The following is a 20,482-nucleotide window of genomic DNA, read 5'->3' on the forward strand; positions in this document are numbered from 1 at the left end:
CCGTGCCCTGTATTGTCAATCTGACCTAGGAGGACTCACAAAAGCAAAATAGGATAGAAAGGAAATGGTGCACATACATACACAGCCACTGATTATGTTACTCATATTTTTCTTTTCCATGCACATCAGAGGTGAAAGAATTGAGATATACATAAAAATTCAGGGGTCCTTAGTAAAGAGGTGCTTCACCCTGTTTGAAAAACATTAAAAGTCAGCAGCTATGAATACCCTAGCTAATGACTTTTAATTCAAGGACACTTAACTGTCCACGGATCCAGCGGCGTCCTCATCTGAGCCATTTTTTTGCCAGTCTTCAGATCCCCAGCTGTGACTCCTTGTGACTTTACAGCCAGCCTCCCACTGTACATGCGCAAGCTGTGCTGCGCTTTATAAATGGTCCCGCAGCCTTTTGGGACCTATTCCCAGTGGAATTGCTTAAGTAAAATAAATTTTAAAATTGGTCCAACAGACAACAGGTTAATGAATCAACCTCAAGGATTATTGGACAGAAATATATCCCTCTATCGGCCCTGATCTGTGCTGTCAGTTAAACTTTAACATTGGGACGATCATTAGCTGAATTAATTGGCTCAGATCCTTCTAGCTGGCAGAGAGCATGCTTTATCTTAGAGCCACTAGGGACTAGGATGTATGTTTAAAAAAAGAGCAATCTAGAATGAAGCTATATATTTAAGATTTCAAGAGAAATCCAATAACAAGAAAACTTTAGCTAAAGCCTTTACATCTTACCTTTAAAGAAATATGTCCGTTTGGTACGTTTGGAGTGCACAGCGGCATCCAGATTTCCTGGAAGTCCTTTCCACATGGACTGGATCCTGGTAAGAGGCCCAATGCCGTAGTCTGTGATAGTCCACACGTAATCTCCTTTAAAAGCATACGTTTTCCCATAGGGTCCTGTAGGGATAAAAGGATCAGAGGATTGGCCTTATAGGATAAGGCTTTTGAATTGTTGAATAACCATTTTATGTTTCAGAGTGATTGATCACCATTTAGAAGTTGTATGCTTTGGGTAGCCATTGTGTTGAGCTGGACCTGCCTGTAAGCCAGGAATCTCATCCCTTGATATAAAACTTTACCTCTTAACGAAAAGGTATGTGTGATGTTATTTACTTGTATTCTCTTCCAGACTAAGGCAGATAACTGGCACTTTGTCTGGGTAGCTAAGGAGGGTAAACAAAGTCATGCTATCTTCATAGCAGGTTATATTGAGTAACAGTTACAAGCACTTATATCAGGCAGGAGAAAGGATGACCTTGCAACCTGATGCTCCGCCTGACTGCTGACAGGTTCTCTCTAAGCAGTAGCAGGTTGCTCTTTCAGCTATCAAGAAATTTTTCAAGCAATCTTTTACTGGTAAACATGTTAAATGCTGAATCACAAGAAAATAGAATCCCTCAAAGAATTATTGCAATATAAACTCTCAAGCCTCCTTGGTAAGCCTGCGTGGCCCACTATGGACATATCTAAAGTTCTAAGGTTATATTCATTTTAAGATACTTGCAATTCAATCACCTCTGCATCTACAGTAGGTACAAGAAATGTGCTGGTTTATTGTGCAAGATTATTTGATTATTTTAAGGTGGACAAAGTTCACGTGCAAAAAAGATATTTAGTCTAATGGAAAAGAGGCACAAAATGCCAGACTTCACAGATTTTCTGGTGAGGATTGCCTAACAAAAACTTCTCATATGAGTATTCTTAGAAACTTTACTAGAGAAATAAAGTATATATATACTGTGTTGGTCTCATGCACAAAATTAACCCCCTTAAATGCAAAGAACAATCAGGCAATTGATGCCCAAAGGACATTTGCTATGAAACGTAACAATTACTTTTGTATAGAAGAATGTTCTCAATATAAGTCTGTGAATGGGACCATACTAGAAAGAGGGCACAGTGACTACCACCGAAACAGACTATATGTATGTCATGTGTGGTCTCATGCACAAAATTTACATTTCTTAGCAAAAGTCCCTTGGGCAGCAATTGTCTGGTTGTGACTCAAAATCTTTACACCACTGTCTAATGTCTATGGGTATTATTTTTAAGATTCTCTTGGAGGCACATCAACGGGAAGGCTTTATGGTTGAAAATAAAGTCTCACATTGTGTAGTGTTGGCTACTTACCTAATATTATGGCATCAAGGTTATCATGGCATGGATCAGGCACTGGGCTTGTAGGGGTTGGAACAGCCGGTGCTAATGTTGTGACAGGCTTTTTCTCTTCTTCATATTTTTCATTTTTACCTTAAAAAAAATAACTATGAGTCTTCTATCACTGTTAGTGTAAAAGATACAATCCATCAAAAATAAACAGTTTACAAACTTTGTGCACTTTGTGCTAATGCCATGTACACACGACCAGACTTTTCGTCAGCAAAGGTCAGACGGAACGAATCCGCTGGACAATTTGACCATGTGTGGTCCTGGACCTTTGCTGTCTAAAAATCAGACGGACTTAAGATTTAAAACATGCTTCAAATCTTTCCGACAGACTCGAGTCCGGTCAAAAAATCCGTTCATCTGTATGCTAGTCCGACGGACGAAAACCGATGCTAGGGCAGCTATGGGCTACTGGATTTGAACTTCCTTATTCTAGTTCGGTCGTACGTCATCACGTTCTAATCCGTCGGACTTTGGTGTGATTGTGTGTGGCCAAGTCCGTTCGTTCGGAAAGTCTGTTGGAACTCCGCTGAAAAGTCCACCAGAAGACCGTCGGACCTAGTCTGCTGGAAAGTCTGTCGTGTGTATGCGGCATAAGACATCAGGAGTGAAGACATCTCCTTGCCAGAATATGCTTTAAGGTATAAAGAGGAGAGAGTGGAAGGCTTGTTGATTTTACCGTTTGTCAGAATCAGGTGCTACTGAGAACAGTGTGATCAACTGAACAGCACAAGTCACTTGCTACATGGCAGAATCGGGATGATTACCACAGTACAATAATTAAACTTAAAAAAAAGCCATGAATAGTGATCACTTTACTTTGATACTTTACATACACATGCCTTTACTTTGTAATGCATGGTTTGGACACAGAGGCCCTTTGACAGGAACACGATAAAAACACATTGATTCTAACCCCCCATGGTCTATCCACATCTCCATAAGCCCTTGTACACACGGTCAGAAATTCCGACCAAAAAAATCTGTCTGATTTTTTCCGACGGATTTTGTCCGAAACTGGTGTTGCATACACACGGTCGGACAAAGTTGTCCGAAAATCCGATTGTTCGGAACGTGATGGCGTTCGTTACGACTGGACTACATGGTGGCTAGTAGCCAATAGCTTTGGTCTCATAATTTGATCTGAGCATGAGTGGCACTTTGTCCGATCGGAATTCTCTACAAATGATTGGACAAAGTCTGATCGGATCATGTTGTTGGAAAATTTTATCTCAAACTTTGTTGGTCGGACATTCCGACGGAAAAAGTCAGATGGAGCCCACACACGGTCGGATTTTCCGACAAAATGGTCCGATCGGACATTTTCCATTCCCTGTTTAATGCTATGGTTTTTGTTTTTTTTAAATTAGTTTACGGTTAATACCTCATTTTCTGTAATTAGGATTTCTATGCTGGTATCTTTTTTTTCCACAGCAACCTTAAAGTGTATTTCCACTTTTGCAGCCAAATTGGAATAAAACCTACCTTATATTTCTTACATGGTTTCATTGACATAGTACAACATTTTTTAAAAATAAGCCGGTTACCCTTTTAAGGGTTTTTTTACGTGCTTAAAATCTCTGCATGCTCTCCTTGCTTTGTAATATTTAAGGGCCCTGTGGCGTAATATTTAACATAATCAAACTTCTCTGTACTGTGTTAGCAATTCTTCATTATTCTTCATTATCAGCTGTAGACTAGAACACTACGGGGGTTATTTACTAAAGGAAAATCCTATTTGCACTGCAAGTGCACATGGAAGTAAAGTCGCTGTAGATCCGAGGGGGACACACAAGGAAAATAAAAAACAGCATTTTATCTTGCACATGATCGGATGATAAAATCAGCAGATCTTCCCCTCATTTCAGATCTACTCCTTAGATTTGCAGTGCAAAGTGTATTTGCCTTTCGTAAATAACCCCCTATCTCTCCTAAAAACAGGGTTAAACATTTAGAAACCACTGTCCTGCATTGAATGTTAATTAGGTCTGTGTATGGAAAATGGCCCTATGAAAGTCTCCAGAAATTCATAGAATCAGCCGTTTCTCCTTAGAAATATCTAAAAGACAATTCATGTTTTAAAATTGTATTAGGTATGCTGTGTGAATGGGAATGCATAAACCTATAGTGGGTGTATTCATTCTGAGGGGCATCCCTAACCAATGAACCTGTGTTGCAGTGCACTGACACACAAAGCAATGCAACTCTAAGCCCTTGTACACACGGCCAGACATTCTGACGGAAAATGTCTGATCGGACTGTGTTATCGGATAATCCGACCGTGTGTGGGCTCCATCGGACTGTTTCCGTTGGAATATCTGACCGACAAAGTTTTAGAGCTGGGCTATAAACTTTTCCGACAACATGATCCGATCGGACAAAGTCCTAGACCAAAGCTATTGGCTACTAGTCTGAACGTAGTCCTGTTGTAACAAAATAACGCAATCGCGTTTCGAACGATCTGATTTTCCGACAACTTTGTCTGACCAGTTTCAGACAAAATCGCGGACAAATTTTGTTGTCGGAAGTCCGACTGTGTGTACAAGGGCTAATGCAATGATCTGCATTTGTCTGCATAAGAACAATGCAGACCACAACTAGGGCACAGCGAAAACAATTGTCTACTATGTGCTATCTTTACATTACAACAAAGCACAAAAGTGTAGAACATCTAGGTGTGAAAAAATCGGGCATTTCAGAGCTCACCTTAAAAAAAACGATTCTTACCATACAAAGCTTGCATCCCCTTCACATCGTCATCATGGAGACGGAAATTGGGTCTATATCCAGAATAGACAGGAGCCATCAGGGCATTTCTATAGTGAGAGTGACCCAGACCCAGTGCATGCCCCAGCTCATGTGCTGCAATGATTTGCAGGTTGACACCAAAAAACGATCCCTCAGTCCACTCTTCATCCTCATCAAAATGCACTGTGCCCAACTCAGGAATATCAGCATGCGCCAGAACTTTCCCTGCAATTGAAACAGTGAAATCAAGTGAAACCTTGAGAATTTGGTGACATGATTCTTATCAAACACACTGACACAATGCAGAGTAAGGAAATGGTCTTATACTATACATAGACATGATGATCTGCACTAAGACCCCTTTCACACTGAGCTAACCCTCCGCTAGTGGCCGAAAAGGGGTTAAATGCGCCAGCAAAATGCCACTGCAGCGGCGCTTTGCCGATGGTATCACGACGCTGCCCCATTGTTTTCAATGGGCAGGAGCGGTGGAGGAATGGTGTATTCACCGCTCCTCCACCACTGTAAAGAAGCTGCTGACAGGACTTTTTGTGATGCCTCGCCAAGGCAGCACCCCAGTGTGAAAGCACTCTGGCTTTCACACTGGGTTTGCAGCTGAGGCTTTTTTCAGGTGCTTTACAGGCATTATTTTTGGCGCTGTAGCACCTGAAAAACGCCTCAGTGTGAAAGGGATCTTAGTATAACAGACAAGTTACAATTAAACTACCCTCTAGTTTTCATAGTGATCCACCCATAAGATCTTGACCTACTTTGCCCTGGAAACCATTCGTTTAGATTATTTTAAAGCATAATCACCCTGGAAATCTCCTGCAATCAAACAGTAAAGAAGTTCGGGGTCAAAATAATGTTGCCTAAAGCCTAGTACACACAGGTCAGATGTCGGGCGACATCGGCTGGGTTCAATAGAAACTGGCTGGCATTTGGCCCGTGTACAACAGCAGGCTTCTGTCAATGGGACGTGACCAAAAAAGGTCTGCTGATCGTCTCCCGATCAGTGCTCTTAGCCAATGGCTGAGAGCGCTGACCGGAGTGTTCTGGCGGGGGCCATCCCCCTGTCAGAACACAATAGCACAGAAGGGGAGATCGTTTTACTAACATTGGATAGTTAGTACAGAAGCTCCTCCTGAGCTGTCAATTTTTTTTCATTCAGCCCTGCTGGGTTGAACAAACAAATAAACTACTAATGTGTACTAGGCTTAGTTGGGTCTTGAAAGGGGAAATTGAGTTTATTTGCATTGGATTATACACCAATCAGCCATAACTTTTTTGACAACTGATAGGTTAAGTGAATAACATTCATTATCTTGTTACAATGGCCTCTGAAAGTTGGTGGGATATATTAGGCAGCATGTAAACATGTTCTCCATAAACTTGTATTAAAGGTCTGCAATTCACAAAAAGCCTGGTGGGAAGGGACCCGGCCAGGAACACTCACAGGCTGTAACAGCGATGTATAGTAGAGCAGGTCTCGAATATCCTGTCTTGGGGAGCAGAATGCTGCCTGGCTGGTCTGTACCCAAATAGGGAGGTCTCCAGGAAGGATGGAGTGTCCCTATCCTTTCCCTCCTCATCTGGGAACTCTCCCTACCACTAATCACTGTCCCTGACAGACGGATGCCTGTCCCTACACTACCCGCACGTGAAATGAGTGCCAAGCCCGGGAGCCAGGGTCTTAAATAGACTCTGCCTGACCCAAGATGGCTGCAATCAAACAGCTTCCCCAGTGACCCAGGAAACCACAGAGGATCCATGTTCCACTTGACTTCCTCTAGCTCTGCAATGCTACTGCAGTTGAGTGCCACCTGCAGTGGAGAAAGTAGACTGCACCTGCCAACAAGCAGGTCATTATAAGTCATTATGTTAACCCATGTCCACAGACAAAATGTATGTAGCGCTTTACATATACTGTATGTTTACATCAGTCTCTGCCCTCAAGAAGCTTATAATCTAAGGTCCCTAAAACAAACACTAGGAACAGTTTAAAAAGGTGCCAATTAACCTACCGGCATGTCTTTGGACTGTGGGAAGAATCTGGAGTACCCGGTGGAAACCCAGGCAGAACATACAAGCTCTAGGCAGGTAATGTCATGGTTGGGATTCGAACCAACAACCCTAGTGCTGCTAGGCGAAAGTGCTAACTTTAGCCGCTGTAAAACTTGTCTGAACTTCCAGTAAGCTGGGGGGGGGGGGGGCTAAATTTACACTCAGTGAGGAGAGCAGAGAGCTGATTGGAGGGAAGGGATACACCCCCCTCACACAGCAAACAGGAACAAAGCTAAGGCTGTCAATCAGGAGTGAGTCAAAGTGACTCAGGCAGATAGCACAGAAATGGGGCAGCAGAGAAAAATTGCACTTTGTGCTCTTTAAATGAGACAAGTATACACTGTTGACGGATATGCCTTCTTCATATTTGAGGTCAGAGGTTTACAATCACTTTAAGAGCTAATTCACACCAACTGGTGTGTTACAATGCAGCAGCCGGTGTGCAGTGTGGTTTGGCGAGATCGCCACAGTGCCAATCTTGGCACATTACACTGTTCACTTTTTTTTTAATGAACTTAATTGAAATGTCACAGAGACATTTCATTCGGTCTAATTGCCAGCTGGTGGTGCTGGTATTGGATTGCCTCACACAGTGCTGTGTCAGAGAAGGGTATTGCATGCAGTGGTGTGAAATGGGCACACATGGGACAAGGAATTTTGCCTTGTCATGTGACAGGACTGTGCTGGAATAGCTGCCCAACACAGTCTTACCGCATCTCGTGAGAATGATAAGGTAGAAATTGTTTTTAATAAAGTAATGCCTACCAGGCCCATCAAATGGTCGTGAACAGCCGACTCCGCGCTGATGGAAAGATATCCGTATGTCTGCTCTTCCATAGTCGATCTCCCTGAATTTTAGTGGGGTAATGTCACTCCAGTATTTAAAAGCTGCTTTAATGGCCTCCCTCACTTTTTCTTTTGGCATGTCTGGTGTGTAATTGTATATACGATAGGTCAGGTTCTTCTTTCTCCATCGACCTGTTCAACAAAAAGACAAGGAAACATCCTGAAAACCATCATTACACTTTAGCTTACAGAAATACTGTCGGCAGTGTTACCTAGCTACTTATGTATCAATTATCTATCTATCTATCTATCTATCTATCTATCTATCTATCTATCTATCTATCTATCTAATCTTCCAATATCCTATATTTGAATCTCTTATCTATAATCAAGTCTGTCTATCTATCTATTTATCTATCTATCTATCTATCTATCTTCTATAATCGTATATTTTATTCATCTATAATCCTTCATTATTACCTAATGGTCATTTGAAACCCCCCCAATCTTGGTTGGCAGTACTGGATGACAACAAGGATTTAACACTTTAAAAAAAAATGAGTGTAGATTACTGATATAGAATTATAAATGGCATGCCTTTCTGAAAACATAGAATGCAAAGTGTAACACCAGCCAAAGGTAGAACATCTGATGCGTGTAAAGTAAAAATGGGAAGGGGTTAGAACCTCTTTCAGGGTTTTCTTGTTTGGGAGATTTCTATTCAATTCCTGTCACAGTGCTAACATTGTCAATGGGATGCAATAACTTTCCCACTCTGCTAACCAATAAAAATATTGGCAACATTTACACTTTAAATGTGTGCATATAAAGAATAATCCATGCTCTTGTGAGCCTAATCATGTTTTAATGGATATTGCTAAGATACAATTAATTATTAATCATCAGTGTTGAGTTTAGTGGGGACCCAGTAAACACAATTGCTGGCTGACTATTCCTTGATTTTCCTGGCAGGACAGTTTGAACTTATGGTTTCATTTAATAAAGATCTGGATTATTTCCAGGGACAGCTTGAAAAGACAGAGAAACAAAAATTCTGCAGTTGTTATGTGGTCTATATAATACTGGAGAGTTCCAGGGAATTTTGTTTGGAATGTCTGCGTGGTCAAGCTTGTTCTACACCCTCTGCCTGCAAAGACCAATAAACATATTTATTCCCTTATGTCCAGGCCTGCATTTAGGGGACTGTATTTAAGGGCTGAGGTTCAGAAGAAGGTGCAGGATGCACTTGAGACCCATTTCACACTGGGGCGGTTTTCAGGCGTTTTAGCGCTGGAAATATCCTCTGCTAAGCTCCTAAAAACCGCTTCCCATTCATTCAAGTGTGACTTTTCACACTGGGGCGGTGTGCTTGTAGGATGTTCCGAAAAGCCCTGCAAGTAGCATCTTTGAGGCGGTTTGGGAGCGCTGTTTTTAGCACACCCAAAACGCCCTGCCCTTTGGAATGAATGGGCAGCACTTTCAAAGTGCCTTAGGCATTCAGGAGGCTATACAGTCAATGTTTTTTTTGTGGCAGCTAAACGCCCTTTTTCAATTTGAGTACTGTGCTGAAACTGTAAAGCCTAATGCTTGCCTAACTTCAATGAGTTACATTTGGCGGCAATACATTTTAGGATGGGGTGGGGTGCAAAAACAACCACGTAGTTTATCTGCCCACCCAACTGCAAGTGTAAACTAATGCCCCGTACACATGTTCGGGTTTTTCGACAACAAAACCGTGGATTTTTTTCCAAAGGATGTTGGCTCAAACTTGTCTTGCATACGCAAGGTCACACAAATGTTGTCGGAAATTCCGAACGTCAAGAACACGGTGACGTACAATGCGTACGATGAGCCGAGAAAAAGGAAGTTCAATAACCAGTGCAGCTTTTCTGCTTGATTCCGAGCATGCGTGAACTTTTGTGTGACAGACTTATGTACACACGATTGGAGTTTCCGACAACAAGTTTTGTTGTCGGAAAATTTGAGAGCCTGCTCTCAAACATTTGGTTGCAGAAATTCAGACAGCAAATGTTCGATGGAGCATACACACAGTCGAACTTTCCGACAGCAAGCTCACATCGAACATTTCCCGTCAGAAATTCCAATCGTGTGTACGTGGCATAAGCCTTATCCTGTGGTGGTTAGTTTTATAATCCAAAACCTAACAGCAAACGTGATGACTTGTATGACTCCAACAAACTAAACAAGCCAATAGTGTGAATCAATGTCTAAAGATCTGTCTTACCTAAGAGGAGATAACGGAGGGTAACTTGATTAAATGGGTCTTCTAACCCACATCGTGGCTGCCTCATCCTCTCCAGAGTGGCATTGTCCAGTAACCCTGTTTCAGGCAGCTGAGAAGCAAGCTGGAAAGCTCTATATGGAATAAAAATAATAAAATATGCAACATGCTTAAAGCCCGGCTCAAGGCATAGCTATTTTTATTTTCTATATATATTAATTAATATTTTTCACATTATCACTCTTACCTGGGAACTACTTTTTTACATTCTTCTGAAAACTGATTTGTACAGCAAGAGCTGCACTTTCAACTCCCAACTCAGTTCTGGGGTTGTGCTACAGCCCCCTTACTTACGTATTACTTCAGTAGCTCTCTTAGCTCCACTGAGAGCTGCTAATACGTACAGCACTTCCGCATTGAATGAGGTTGTGGCCATTTAGTAGCCTGCCGAGCACCACAGTGGGGATAAATTTTGTCACACCATGATGCATAGCATCCTTAGTGGTGTACATATGCCATGCCACATGACATTAAGGGAGTGTAGATGGTGGGCAATAAAAAAACACTGCCCCCCCCCATAATCGCTAGTGGAAGGCCTGTTTCACGTGGACTTCAGCTAGCTTTTATGAAACTTTCAGCAAACATTTGCAAAGTTTTTGACAAGCTTTGAGCAGCTTTCTCTAAGCCTTGGAAGCGCCCTTCAGCTGCTGTTTGGAAGTGTTGAACACAGATCCTAATGGGAGTGCTGATTGTCACTTTAAACCACGGGTTGAAGTCAGTGTGATAAAGACCTAAGAGCAGGAAAGTGCCATAGACCCTTCACACCCCACCGGATCATCACTCTAAACGACAACTTACTGTATAGCTTTTTGCACCTCTTCTGAACTGAAGTCTTCACTGTCACTTTCAAGTGGTTTTTGTAAATATCCAAACTGCTTGAGATATGCCTATTAATAAAAAAAACACACTGAAATTAGAGGTAGACATTTTTATGTTGAATAAAATTACCTAAAAGACTAGTTAGATATGATCATAGCTACCTCTGATTATATACAGATTTTAAAGGTTTAGTTTACTCTTACCAAAAAAAACTGCCCATGCAGGTATGGGGTGCCTGTAGATAAAAGCAAACTGTTTAGCTGTGACCAAAGTTAAATAACACCCCTGCCTAAAGGTGTAGGCCATTTATGTACCTCCCAATGCCTGGCTGAAAAATTAGATGAACTCATCCCATTCTGCCTTGTTGCTTGGGTGATTCTGGGATTTACCCCGTAACAGTAGATTGAGGAGATGGTGGACCAAAATGTACGGGGGTTCTCCTGTGATGGTGGAGCTGAACAGTAATGGCTGGGAGTGTCTTAGCAACACCCTAGCAGCAAGGCAGGACAGAATGATGCCGTCTCAGAGATTTTCAGCCAGGCCTCAAGAGGTTTGTAAATGGCCTACATCTATTGTAAGAACATTATGCAACCTTGTTGAAAGCTGCACATTTTGTTTTTTATATACACCTTTACCTGCATAGGCAGTTTTTTGGTAAAGGTGAATTAACCCTTTAAAAATATACTTTTTCTTTTACTTTTCTGTCTTCAAAGGAATCACACAAACTTGTGATTAACAAGGAAAATTCCTAGGCAATTTTAATTACAGGTTCATAAGAGGAAATTATCAGTAATGGCAGACTTATTTTATTACACCCTGAAGCACAACATTTCTTCCACAGATTAGGCAGTGAGACATTTATTGCTGCTTTACCAGCATCCATGGGAAGTTTGTTGGTTTGCACTGGGACTATCTGTAGTGGTGTTCTACAAAGGTCATATTCCTACAAACATTCCAAAATATGTCATATTTAATAGTAACCACAAACATTAGCTAGTGGGGATGAGATAATCTAATGGCTATCAATTATCAGTCACATGACTGAATGCAGTAATGGCTGCCATCAATTATGGGTCACATATGCTGTTCTATAAATAAAATGTACTGGTAAACAGCTTTTGCAATAGAAAAAGTGATTATATACATACATCAGATTATGTGCATTTTCTGGAAAGAAGAAAAATCAAGGAAATTCCTAAGGCTCCGTTCACGCTGCCTCCACTTAGGATCCAACTTGTGAGACCCCCAAGTCACGTGACATGTGAAATCCCATTTTAGTCAATGACAGCTGTCTTAATTAGCACTACTAAAGTTGCTCCAACCTTAGAAAAGGTTCCTGTACTAGTTCAGCGTGACTTCTACCGACTTGTGCCCATAGACTTTAATGGAAGTTGCCTCCAAGTTGGATCCTTATCTTAATTGATGTGATTTGGATCCAACATTACAGGAAGATTACACAGGCATTCCCTAAAGTTGCTTCAAAGCCACGCCGAAGTCTTGTCAAGTCACCTGGCAAAGTCGCACTGTAAGTCGCATGACTTTCAATTTTTTGGGGGCGCAAACAAGTTCTAAAAAAAAAAACCATCAATCGCAGCCACTGTGCCCATCAAACACAGCCACTGTGCCCATAAAATGCAGCCACTGTGCCCATCATTTGCCGCCACTGTGCCCATGAAACGCAGCCACTGTGCCCATGAAACGCAGCCACTCTGCCATATCAAATGCTTCCACTGTGCCATCAAATGCTGTCACTGTGCCATCAAATACAGCTGCTGTGCCAATCTTATGCAGCCACTGTGCCCATCTTATGCAGCCACTGTGCCCATCAAATGCAGTCTCACTGTGCCCCATCAAATGCAGTCTCACTGTGCCCCATCAAATGCAGCCTGTGTCCCATCAAATGCAGCTTGTGTCCCATCAAATGCAGCTTGTGTCCCATCAAATGCAGCTTGTGTCCCATCAAATGCAGCCTCACTGTTCCATCAAATGCAGCCTGTGTCCCATCAAATGCAGCCTGTGTCCCATCAATGCAGCCTGTGCCCCATCAAATGCAGCCTGTGCCCCATCAAATGCAGCCTGTGCCCCATCAAATGCAGCCTGTGCCCCATCAAATGCAGCCTGTGTCCCATCAAATGCAGCTTGTGTCCCATCAAATGCAGCTTGTGTCCCATCAAATGCAGCTTGTGTCCCATCAAATGCAGCTTCTGTCCCATCAAATGCAGCCTCACTGTTCCATCAAATGCAGCCTGTGTCCCATCAAATGCAGCCTGTGCCCCATCAATGCAGCCTGTGCCCCATCAATGCAGCCTGTGCCCCATCAAATGCAGCCTGTGCCCCATCAAATGCAGCCTGTGCCCCATCAAATGCAATCTTTGTCCCATCAAATGCAACCTGTGTCCCATCAAATGCAGCTTGTGTCCCATCAAAACCCCCTCCCTTCTCCACGGGAGGTCCGGACCAGCACAGCGGCACTTACCTTGCTGTGGTGTCCTCTCCTGCAGTGTCTCCTTCAGACCAGCACTGGCAATTGCAATAGAGGATTCCGCTCCTCATACTTCCGGTTTTCTCTCTGGGAGAGAGAAAACAGGAAGTGACATCTACCTTGGATGTCAATCAAACCAAACGTAGATACTACGGGCACCGAGCGCACACGTGCGCACATTGGCGCCAGTCCGCCTATTTAAACCTGCCAGTGACATGCACACTTTGCTGAGTGGTCTTTTCTGCTAGTGCCTGTTTACCTGCTCTGTACCAGTTTCCTGTATCCCAACCCAGCTTGCCTGAACCTTCCCTTTGACCTCTGCCTGCCTACTTGTGACCCCGGCTTGTGCTTGACTCTGCTTCTGCCTGATGTTCCTGCGTTTCATTGCCCGACTGTGTACCGAAACTGGCCTATGTCCCGTCTCTGCCTCTGTCTCACGTCTTGGTACCTGCTCTGTCAGTCTGTTGATGACCCCCTGCCTTACGTCCCGGCTACGATTCCAGCTGCAGATTCAGCAACACGGAGCTCCTGTTCCCAGTTCCGGCCCAGCACTCTCCAGCCACCTGGTTCCTGTCAAGACCCAGCCTGAGCCATCTGCTACATCGGCCCTCGTGCCACTCTGTGTCCTCCACTCCCTGTCATTACTACCAAGGGTATTGGACAGGAGGTGCAAGAGATGCCCCTTCTGCAGCTCGATCTCCACCAGGTATGTGACAGGTAAGGACGTGGAATTCCACAAACAGTGGTATCAGCAGGGAGTGTCGAAAGTAAAAAAAAACTGTTAGACGGGCACCTCAATGACCACAACATACAGGGGTATACGATGTACTAGACTGATGCCCTTTTTCAACCTGACCTAACTATGTAAAGATCTGCTTTCTTCTCATTAGTTGAATACTGGATGTACTATATCAATCTGTTGTGTTCATCTATATTAGTGCTCACCAAAATGGTCAATACTGCCTCCTAGAGGTGGATGGAACTATACAAGGTGTCAATAAAACCATCAAAAGAGGGTCAGTAAGTGCTGGGTCAATACTTGGTTGAGGTTTTTGTAGCGCTCCATGAGTGTTAGAGCACGGTAAATACACTTGGTAAATCCCCCTGACTTCATGTAATGGTAGAGCCATTTTTACTTGCTTTCTTAGTTTCTACTTAGCCGGAGGAACAGACTAAACCTCAAAGAGTCTGGTGACTTATGAATAAAACACACCAATCTACAACCAAATATCAGCGCCTTTGTTGACACTCTTTAGTTACATCTGCCCCATTAATGGTAGCAACAGTTTCAGTAAATAAAAAAATAAAAAAATGTTAAATATTATATGTATATGTTTGAAATATTACCTATTTTTATGAAGTCATTGTTATCAATTATTAGTGTTATTATTTGTTGTATTAATATTTAAAAGAGTATTTACTAATTAAATTTCATATAACAGATGTTTGTGAGTTTATGAACAATCTAAAAATTCACAAAGCAATCAATGAGCTGAAGAGTTTGGGAACCCTTGGTCTACGTGGTAACATTTCAACATGTTATTTATCTTATTCATTGAAAAATTGTTTAAAAAATTTGCAAAAAGTTAAATGGGATGAAGAAAAGTTGTGTTTTGTTTTTCAATGGAGCATTATTTTCCTTTTGACTTATATTAACGGCATTATTTAATTACTGCTTCAGCCACAAATACCTTCCCAATACAATGGAGAACAATGAAATATTCTCTCACAGGTAGCAAGCCATGTAAGTACAGCAATTTTTGCTTTACAGGGTTAGATAGATTAGGCTTAGAATGTGGCAGAGAGCAGGTTTAGAGTTAGTTAGTTCTTACCTGAATTTACACATTAAGCAAGCACTTTACATAAGTTTACCAGGCTAATCTTATTTAAACTTCTCCCCCCCCAAAAAAAAAAAATAATAATTATTATATATATTGGTGTCACTTACAAGGCTGTGTGGTGTGGCAGGACTGTATAATTCACTTACCTGGTTAAATTACAAGTATTGCAGAAGTGTAAAAAAATGTTGTATTCATATTTGAGTTCTGCTTTACATAGTCCTTTACAAATGACTTGTGTCACCATGGTAGGTATTTAGACAGCAGACCCCACAAAACTAGGGATTGATTTAAATAGTTACATGCCTAAGTGGTTATAAGAATGCCTTCAAAAATAAACATTCCCAGGAACAAATCTTCAAAAAGATGTCCTTAGGAAGGTGAGACACAAATATGGGTCAGCTTTCATTGAAAATACAGTATCTGCTCTTACTATTTTTCCATCTGCAATGCTATTAAAATCAAGGAAAACACTTCTATTTGCACAGAAGGGTTAAACAATTACTCACTTGGTGGTATAAAACAGCAACAGTATTTAGGATTCATCCACTTCTGATTGACTATTTTACCCTACTAAACACTGAGAGTGATTGATTGACTAAAGTAGGCCATACTTTTTTCAGCCTACTAGCTGAATCTAGCTAAACAGCGCTAATGGAGGAATCTCTTCTGCCGGCTTATGTATTCTAATAGTCAGCTCCAGCGGTTGCCAGAATACCTGAACAGTGCCTCCAACTGATTTGATGCAGGCACTATTCATTTGACAATTTTCCACCTGGCTTATTCAACAAAAGTCAATTGTTCAATTGACTTTTGCTGAGCTGTCTGGTGTCGACAGGGGCGCCCACGGCTTGAATTTCAGCATGAATTGGCAAAAATTTGAGTCATGTATTGCAGCCTTAAAGCACTGAAGTGTATGAAAAACACTAAATCAGTTTTCAGTATGTTTGGCATCATGTCCCACCATATAGAGTTTTCATAAGCAAATGTTTTTTTCTGGATCTGTTGCTCAGTGTCTTACCTGAAGATCATGCCAGTAAATGCACTTCCCGCTTCAGGCTGACAACACTAATTGCCTTGTAATTACCAGTAGCTCCCTAAGTTGGCCATTGGGCTACCTGTCTAATAGACCAAATATGGCAGCCCAACACCCAACTGGAAGGTGCATACACATCAGGCTGACATCGATGCTCGCCTCCAGGACTTTTCCAGAGTCTCTCCAATCCTATGTAACTCCTTACCCCAATCTGTCCAATTATCTCCTACTCTATTAGCTTTTAGACGATCCCTGAAAACCCTTCTCTTCAGAGAAGCCTATCCTACCCACACCTAACAACTGTATTTTCCTGCCAGTAAATGCACTTCCCGCTTCAGGCTGACAACACTAATTGCCTTGTAATTACCAGTAGTTCCCTAAGTTGGCCATTGGGCTGTCTAATAGACCAAATATGGCAGCCCAACACCCACTGTAAGGTGCATACACATCAGGCTGACATCGATGCTTGCCTCCAGGACTTTTCCAGAGTCTCTCCAATCCTATGTAACTCCTTACCCCAATCTGTCCATTTATCTCCTACTCTATTAGCTTTTAGACGATCCCTGAAAACCCTTCTCTTCAGAGAAGCCTATCCTACCCACACCTAACAACTGTATTTTAATTTTCTCCATCTGATCATCCCCCACAGTTATTACCTTTTGTTCCACTTGACCCTCCCTTCTTGATTGTAAGCTCTAATGAACAGGGCCCTCTAATCCCTCTTGTATTGATTTGCATTGTAACTGTACTGTCTGCCCCCATGTTGTAAAGCACTGCGCAAACAGTTATCTCAATATCTCTCTCTATAAATCCTGTATAATATTAAGAATTGCAAGGTAGTAGCTTAGCGCTGTCAGCCTGCAACAGGACCTGCATCTTCTAGAGGGTCTTCAGGTCAGAAATTTTGCAACAAATAAAAGTGTTTAAAAAACAGTATACAGTGTGCAAATATGAGAATTCGATTTTGAGTTGACATACACTTTAGTCTTCTCAATATTATTCAATAGAATTTGTTGGTCTAAAGGTTGCGTTATAAATATTTTGTCCATTAGATCACAGCAAAACGAGATGCAGAAGATACTTTTGCAGAAATAAAATATATAAACAGGAAATGTGCTAAAAGAAGAGCAAACCTACCAGCATTTTATTCGTGATTTTCATCAATCTGGGCTACCTTTTAATGAGACTGTTCACTATTAAATATGTATCATATATACAGATGTTCTGCTCACATTCCTGTTGTTTGCTACAGTTTCTGCAGTCCATCATATAAGATTATTTGGTAAGAAGCAGCGAGACTCACCATGGCCTCCTCTTCAGCGTTGGGGTCCATTAAGGTTTTTGCATAAACGGAAAGGGCAAGAGCCCCCAGGAGAGGAAAAAGCAGCATCCTAAAGTTTAGCTCTTGTCAGATGTGTCACTGGCGTTGTTTCTTGGCTCTGTGTTGTGGGTTCCCCTTGTAAGACTTTAAGAAGACTGCCAGTATGACTCAAACTCTCCCCTCTCCCTCCTCCTCCCTCTTGAGAAATGACCATGGAATGCTGTTAACCCATGCCTGCAGACTCAGCAGGGTTTTTTTTTTGTTTTTTTTTTAATAAAAATTTCAGCTTGTATTCATTGAAGATGTTCCTCTATTCTCTAGTTACTAATTGTTGACAGCTTGTATACGAGTATGGAATGAGTCACTGTACAAGACACGCATCCGGAGGGCATCTGATCAACGGACATCTCTACAGTCATAACATTGAAATCTCAAGTGACTTTAGGATTTGGGTTTCTCCGTAAAATTTCAATATATTTTATTTAAAAGTAGGTGAGTATTACATATCAAGGCAGTTTGGGGAGAGACGTGTGTGACTAAGGCACAAAATATATAACAGAAAAACAAAAGAAAGAAAAAACTTTTAAAGTCCGATTAACCACTTGCTTGCTGGGCACTTAAACCCCCCTCCTGCCCAGACCAATTTTCAGCTTTCAGCGCTGGCGCACTTTGAATGACAGTTGCACGGTCATACAACACCCGGTCATACCCAAATTAAATTTTTATCATCTTTTTCACACAAATAGAGCTTTCTTTTGGTGGTATTTAATCACAGCTGGGGTTTTTATTTTTTGCAAAACAAAATAAAAAAAATTTAAAATCATGTTTCATAGTTTGTTATAAAGGTAATTTTTCTCCTTCTTTTATATATGCGCTGATGAGGCGACACTGGTGGGCACTGATAGGCTGCACTGATGGGCACTGATAGGCACAAATAAGGCGGCACTGATGGGGACAGATAAGGTGGTACTGATGGACACAGATAAGGCGGCACTGATGGCCACTGAAAAGATGGCACTAATGGTCCCTGATGGGGGGCACTGATAGGTACCACTGATAGATGGCACTGATAGGTAGGTGACACTGATGTGCAGCACTGTTGATGAGGCACTGTGGGCACTGATGGGTGGCACTGTGGGCACTGGTAGGTGGCGCTGGTGGGCACTGGTAGGAGGCACTGTTTTACACTGCTAGGTGGCACTGGCAGGTGGCACAGGTGGGTCTTTGATCAGGACCGATGTCCCTCTGAGAGCCGCCAGTGATGGGCTTTTTTTTTTTCTCCTCACGCTGTCAGCGCAAGGAGAAAAAAATTGCCGATTACCAGCTCTGTTTAATCACATGATCAGCTGTCATTGGCTGACAACTGATTGCGTGATAAGGGGTCGGGATCAACCCCTTACTCCGATCTGTGATCAGCGACATCTCATAGACTTGCTGAACACAGAATGCACCACGCGCGCTCTGCAAGGCATGAGGGAACGTTTATTGATGCCCTCCTGGCAAAGTAGGTCCGCACTGTAGCCGTCATTCAGCTATTTCAATTGCCAACCATGCCTGCCCTTTCCACTCCCCTCCTCCATTCATAGAAGCTGTACTATCCCACAATAAAAAGAACTCTGTGAATGGAGGACAGGCAGGTAAATGCAATGTCCATCTCCTCCATTCATAGAGCACTTTCTGTTGTTAAAATACATGGTATCACGGAGAATTCTCAATAAAAGTCATACGTTTATCTCATAAGGATCAGGGGAGATGCAAACATCTGACATTCTTTAATAACTTACTCATATGGAGATTGGGCCTCAATGTACAGTGCTGTGTAAAAGTGTTAAGCAGGTGTAATGAAAATCTGTAAATTAAGAATGCTTTCAGAAAATATATATTTTAATTATTTATTTTTATCAATTTACAAGATGAAAAGTGAGTGAACAGGAAAAAAATCTGAATCAGATCAAAATTTGGTGTGATTACCCTTTGGCTTCAAACCAGCGTCAATTATTCTAGGTACACACAGTGCTTGTGCACACACTTTTTGAAGAAACTCGGCAGGTAGGTCGTGGAACCAACCACAGATCTTCTGTGGATGTAGGCTGCCTTAAATCCCTTTGTCTCTTCATGTAATCCCAGACAGACTCAATGATGTTGAGATTAGGGCTCTGTGGTGGCAAAGCCCTCACTTTCAGGACTCCTTGTTCTTATTTACACTGAAGATAGTTCTTAATGGCATTAGCTGTATGTTTGGAGTCATTGCCATGCTATTGAATAATTTTGGGGCCAATCACACGCCTCCCTAATGGTATGGCATGATGGATAAGTATCTGCCTGTATTTGTCAGAATTGAGGACACCATTGATCGGGCAATGTTGAGGATAGTAGACGCACTGGTCGGCCAAGGAAACAATGCAGCAGATGAAAAACACATCATGCTTACTTCCCTGCAACATCGGAAGATGTCCAGCAGTGCCATCAGCACAGAACTGGCGGAAACCAGTAGGACCCAGGTACTCCTATCTACTGTCTGAAAGAAAAGCGGCCAAAAAGCGATACCTCTGACATAGGAACATAGAAACTGGGGTGCAGAAAAATGGCAGCAGGTGCTCTGGAATGATGAGTCAACATTTGAAATATTTGGCTGTAGCAGGAGGCAGTTTGTTCACCAAAGGTCTGGAGAGCGGTACAATAATGAGTGTCTACAGGCAACAGTGAAGCATGGTGGAGGTTCCTTAAAAGTTTGGGGCTGTATTTCTGCAAATGGAGCTGAGATTTGGTCAGAATCAATGGTGTCCTCAATGCCATCTGGGAGGCTTATGTTTGGCCCCAAATGTTTTCTTCAGCAGGACAATGACCCCAAACATACAGCCAATGTCATTAAGAACTATCTTCAGTGTAAAGAAGAACAAGG

The 20,482-nt window shown here is 42.1% G+C and overlaps 1 protein-coding gene across 1 annotated transcript in view; it reads right to left on the minus strand.

Annotated features, from left to right (window-relative positions):
• MMP19 (matrix metallopeptidase 19) overlaps positions 1–17,749 on the minus strand; it is a 30,007-nt gene extending 12,258 nt beyond the window's left edge. The window contains exons 1-7 of the mRNA XM_077483447.1: positions 17,563–17,749; positions 10,883–10,971; positions 10,028–10,158; positions 7,762–7,974; positions 4,912–5,157; positions 2,149–2,268; positions 751–915 (exon numbers count right to left, since the gene is read on the minus strand). Of these exons, the coding sequence (XP_077339573.1) occupies positions 751–915; positions 2,149–2,268; positions 4,912–5,157; positions 7,762–7,974; positions 10,028–10,158; positions 10,883–10,971; positions 17,563–17,649 (1,051 nt within the window). The 5' untranslated portion in view covers positions 17,650–17,749. The remainder of the gene's footprint in view (positions 1–750; positions 916–2,148; positions 2,269–4,911; positions 5,158–7,761; positions 7,975–10,027; positions 10,159–10,882; positions 10,972–17,562) is intronic.
• Positions 17,750–20,482: the final 2,733 nt, after the last annotated feature.

Source organism: Lithobates pipiens, unplaced genomic scaffold, assembly GCF_037356315.1.
Source record: "Lithobates pipiens isolate NorthernLeopardFrog02 unplaced genomic scaffold, aLitPip1_a1.2 Scaffold_16, whole genome shotgun sequence".
In the NCBI taxonomy this organism is placed as follows: Eukaryota; Metazoa; Chordata; class Amphibia; order Anura; family Ranidae; genus Lithobates; species Lithobates pipiens.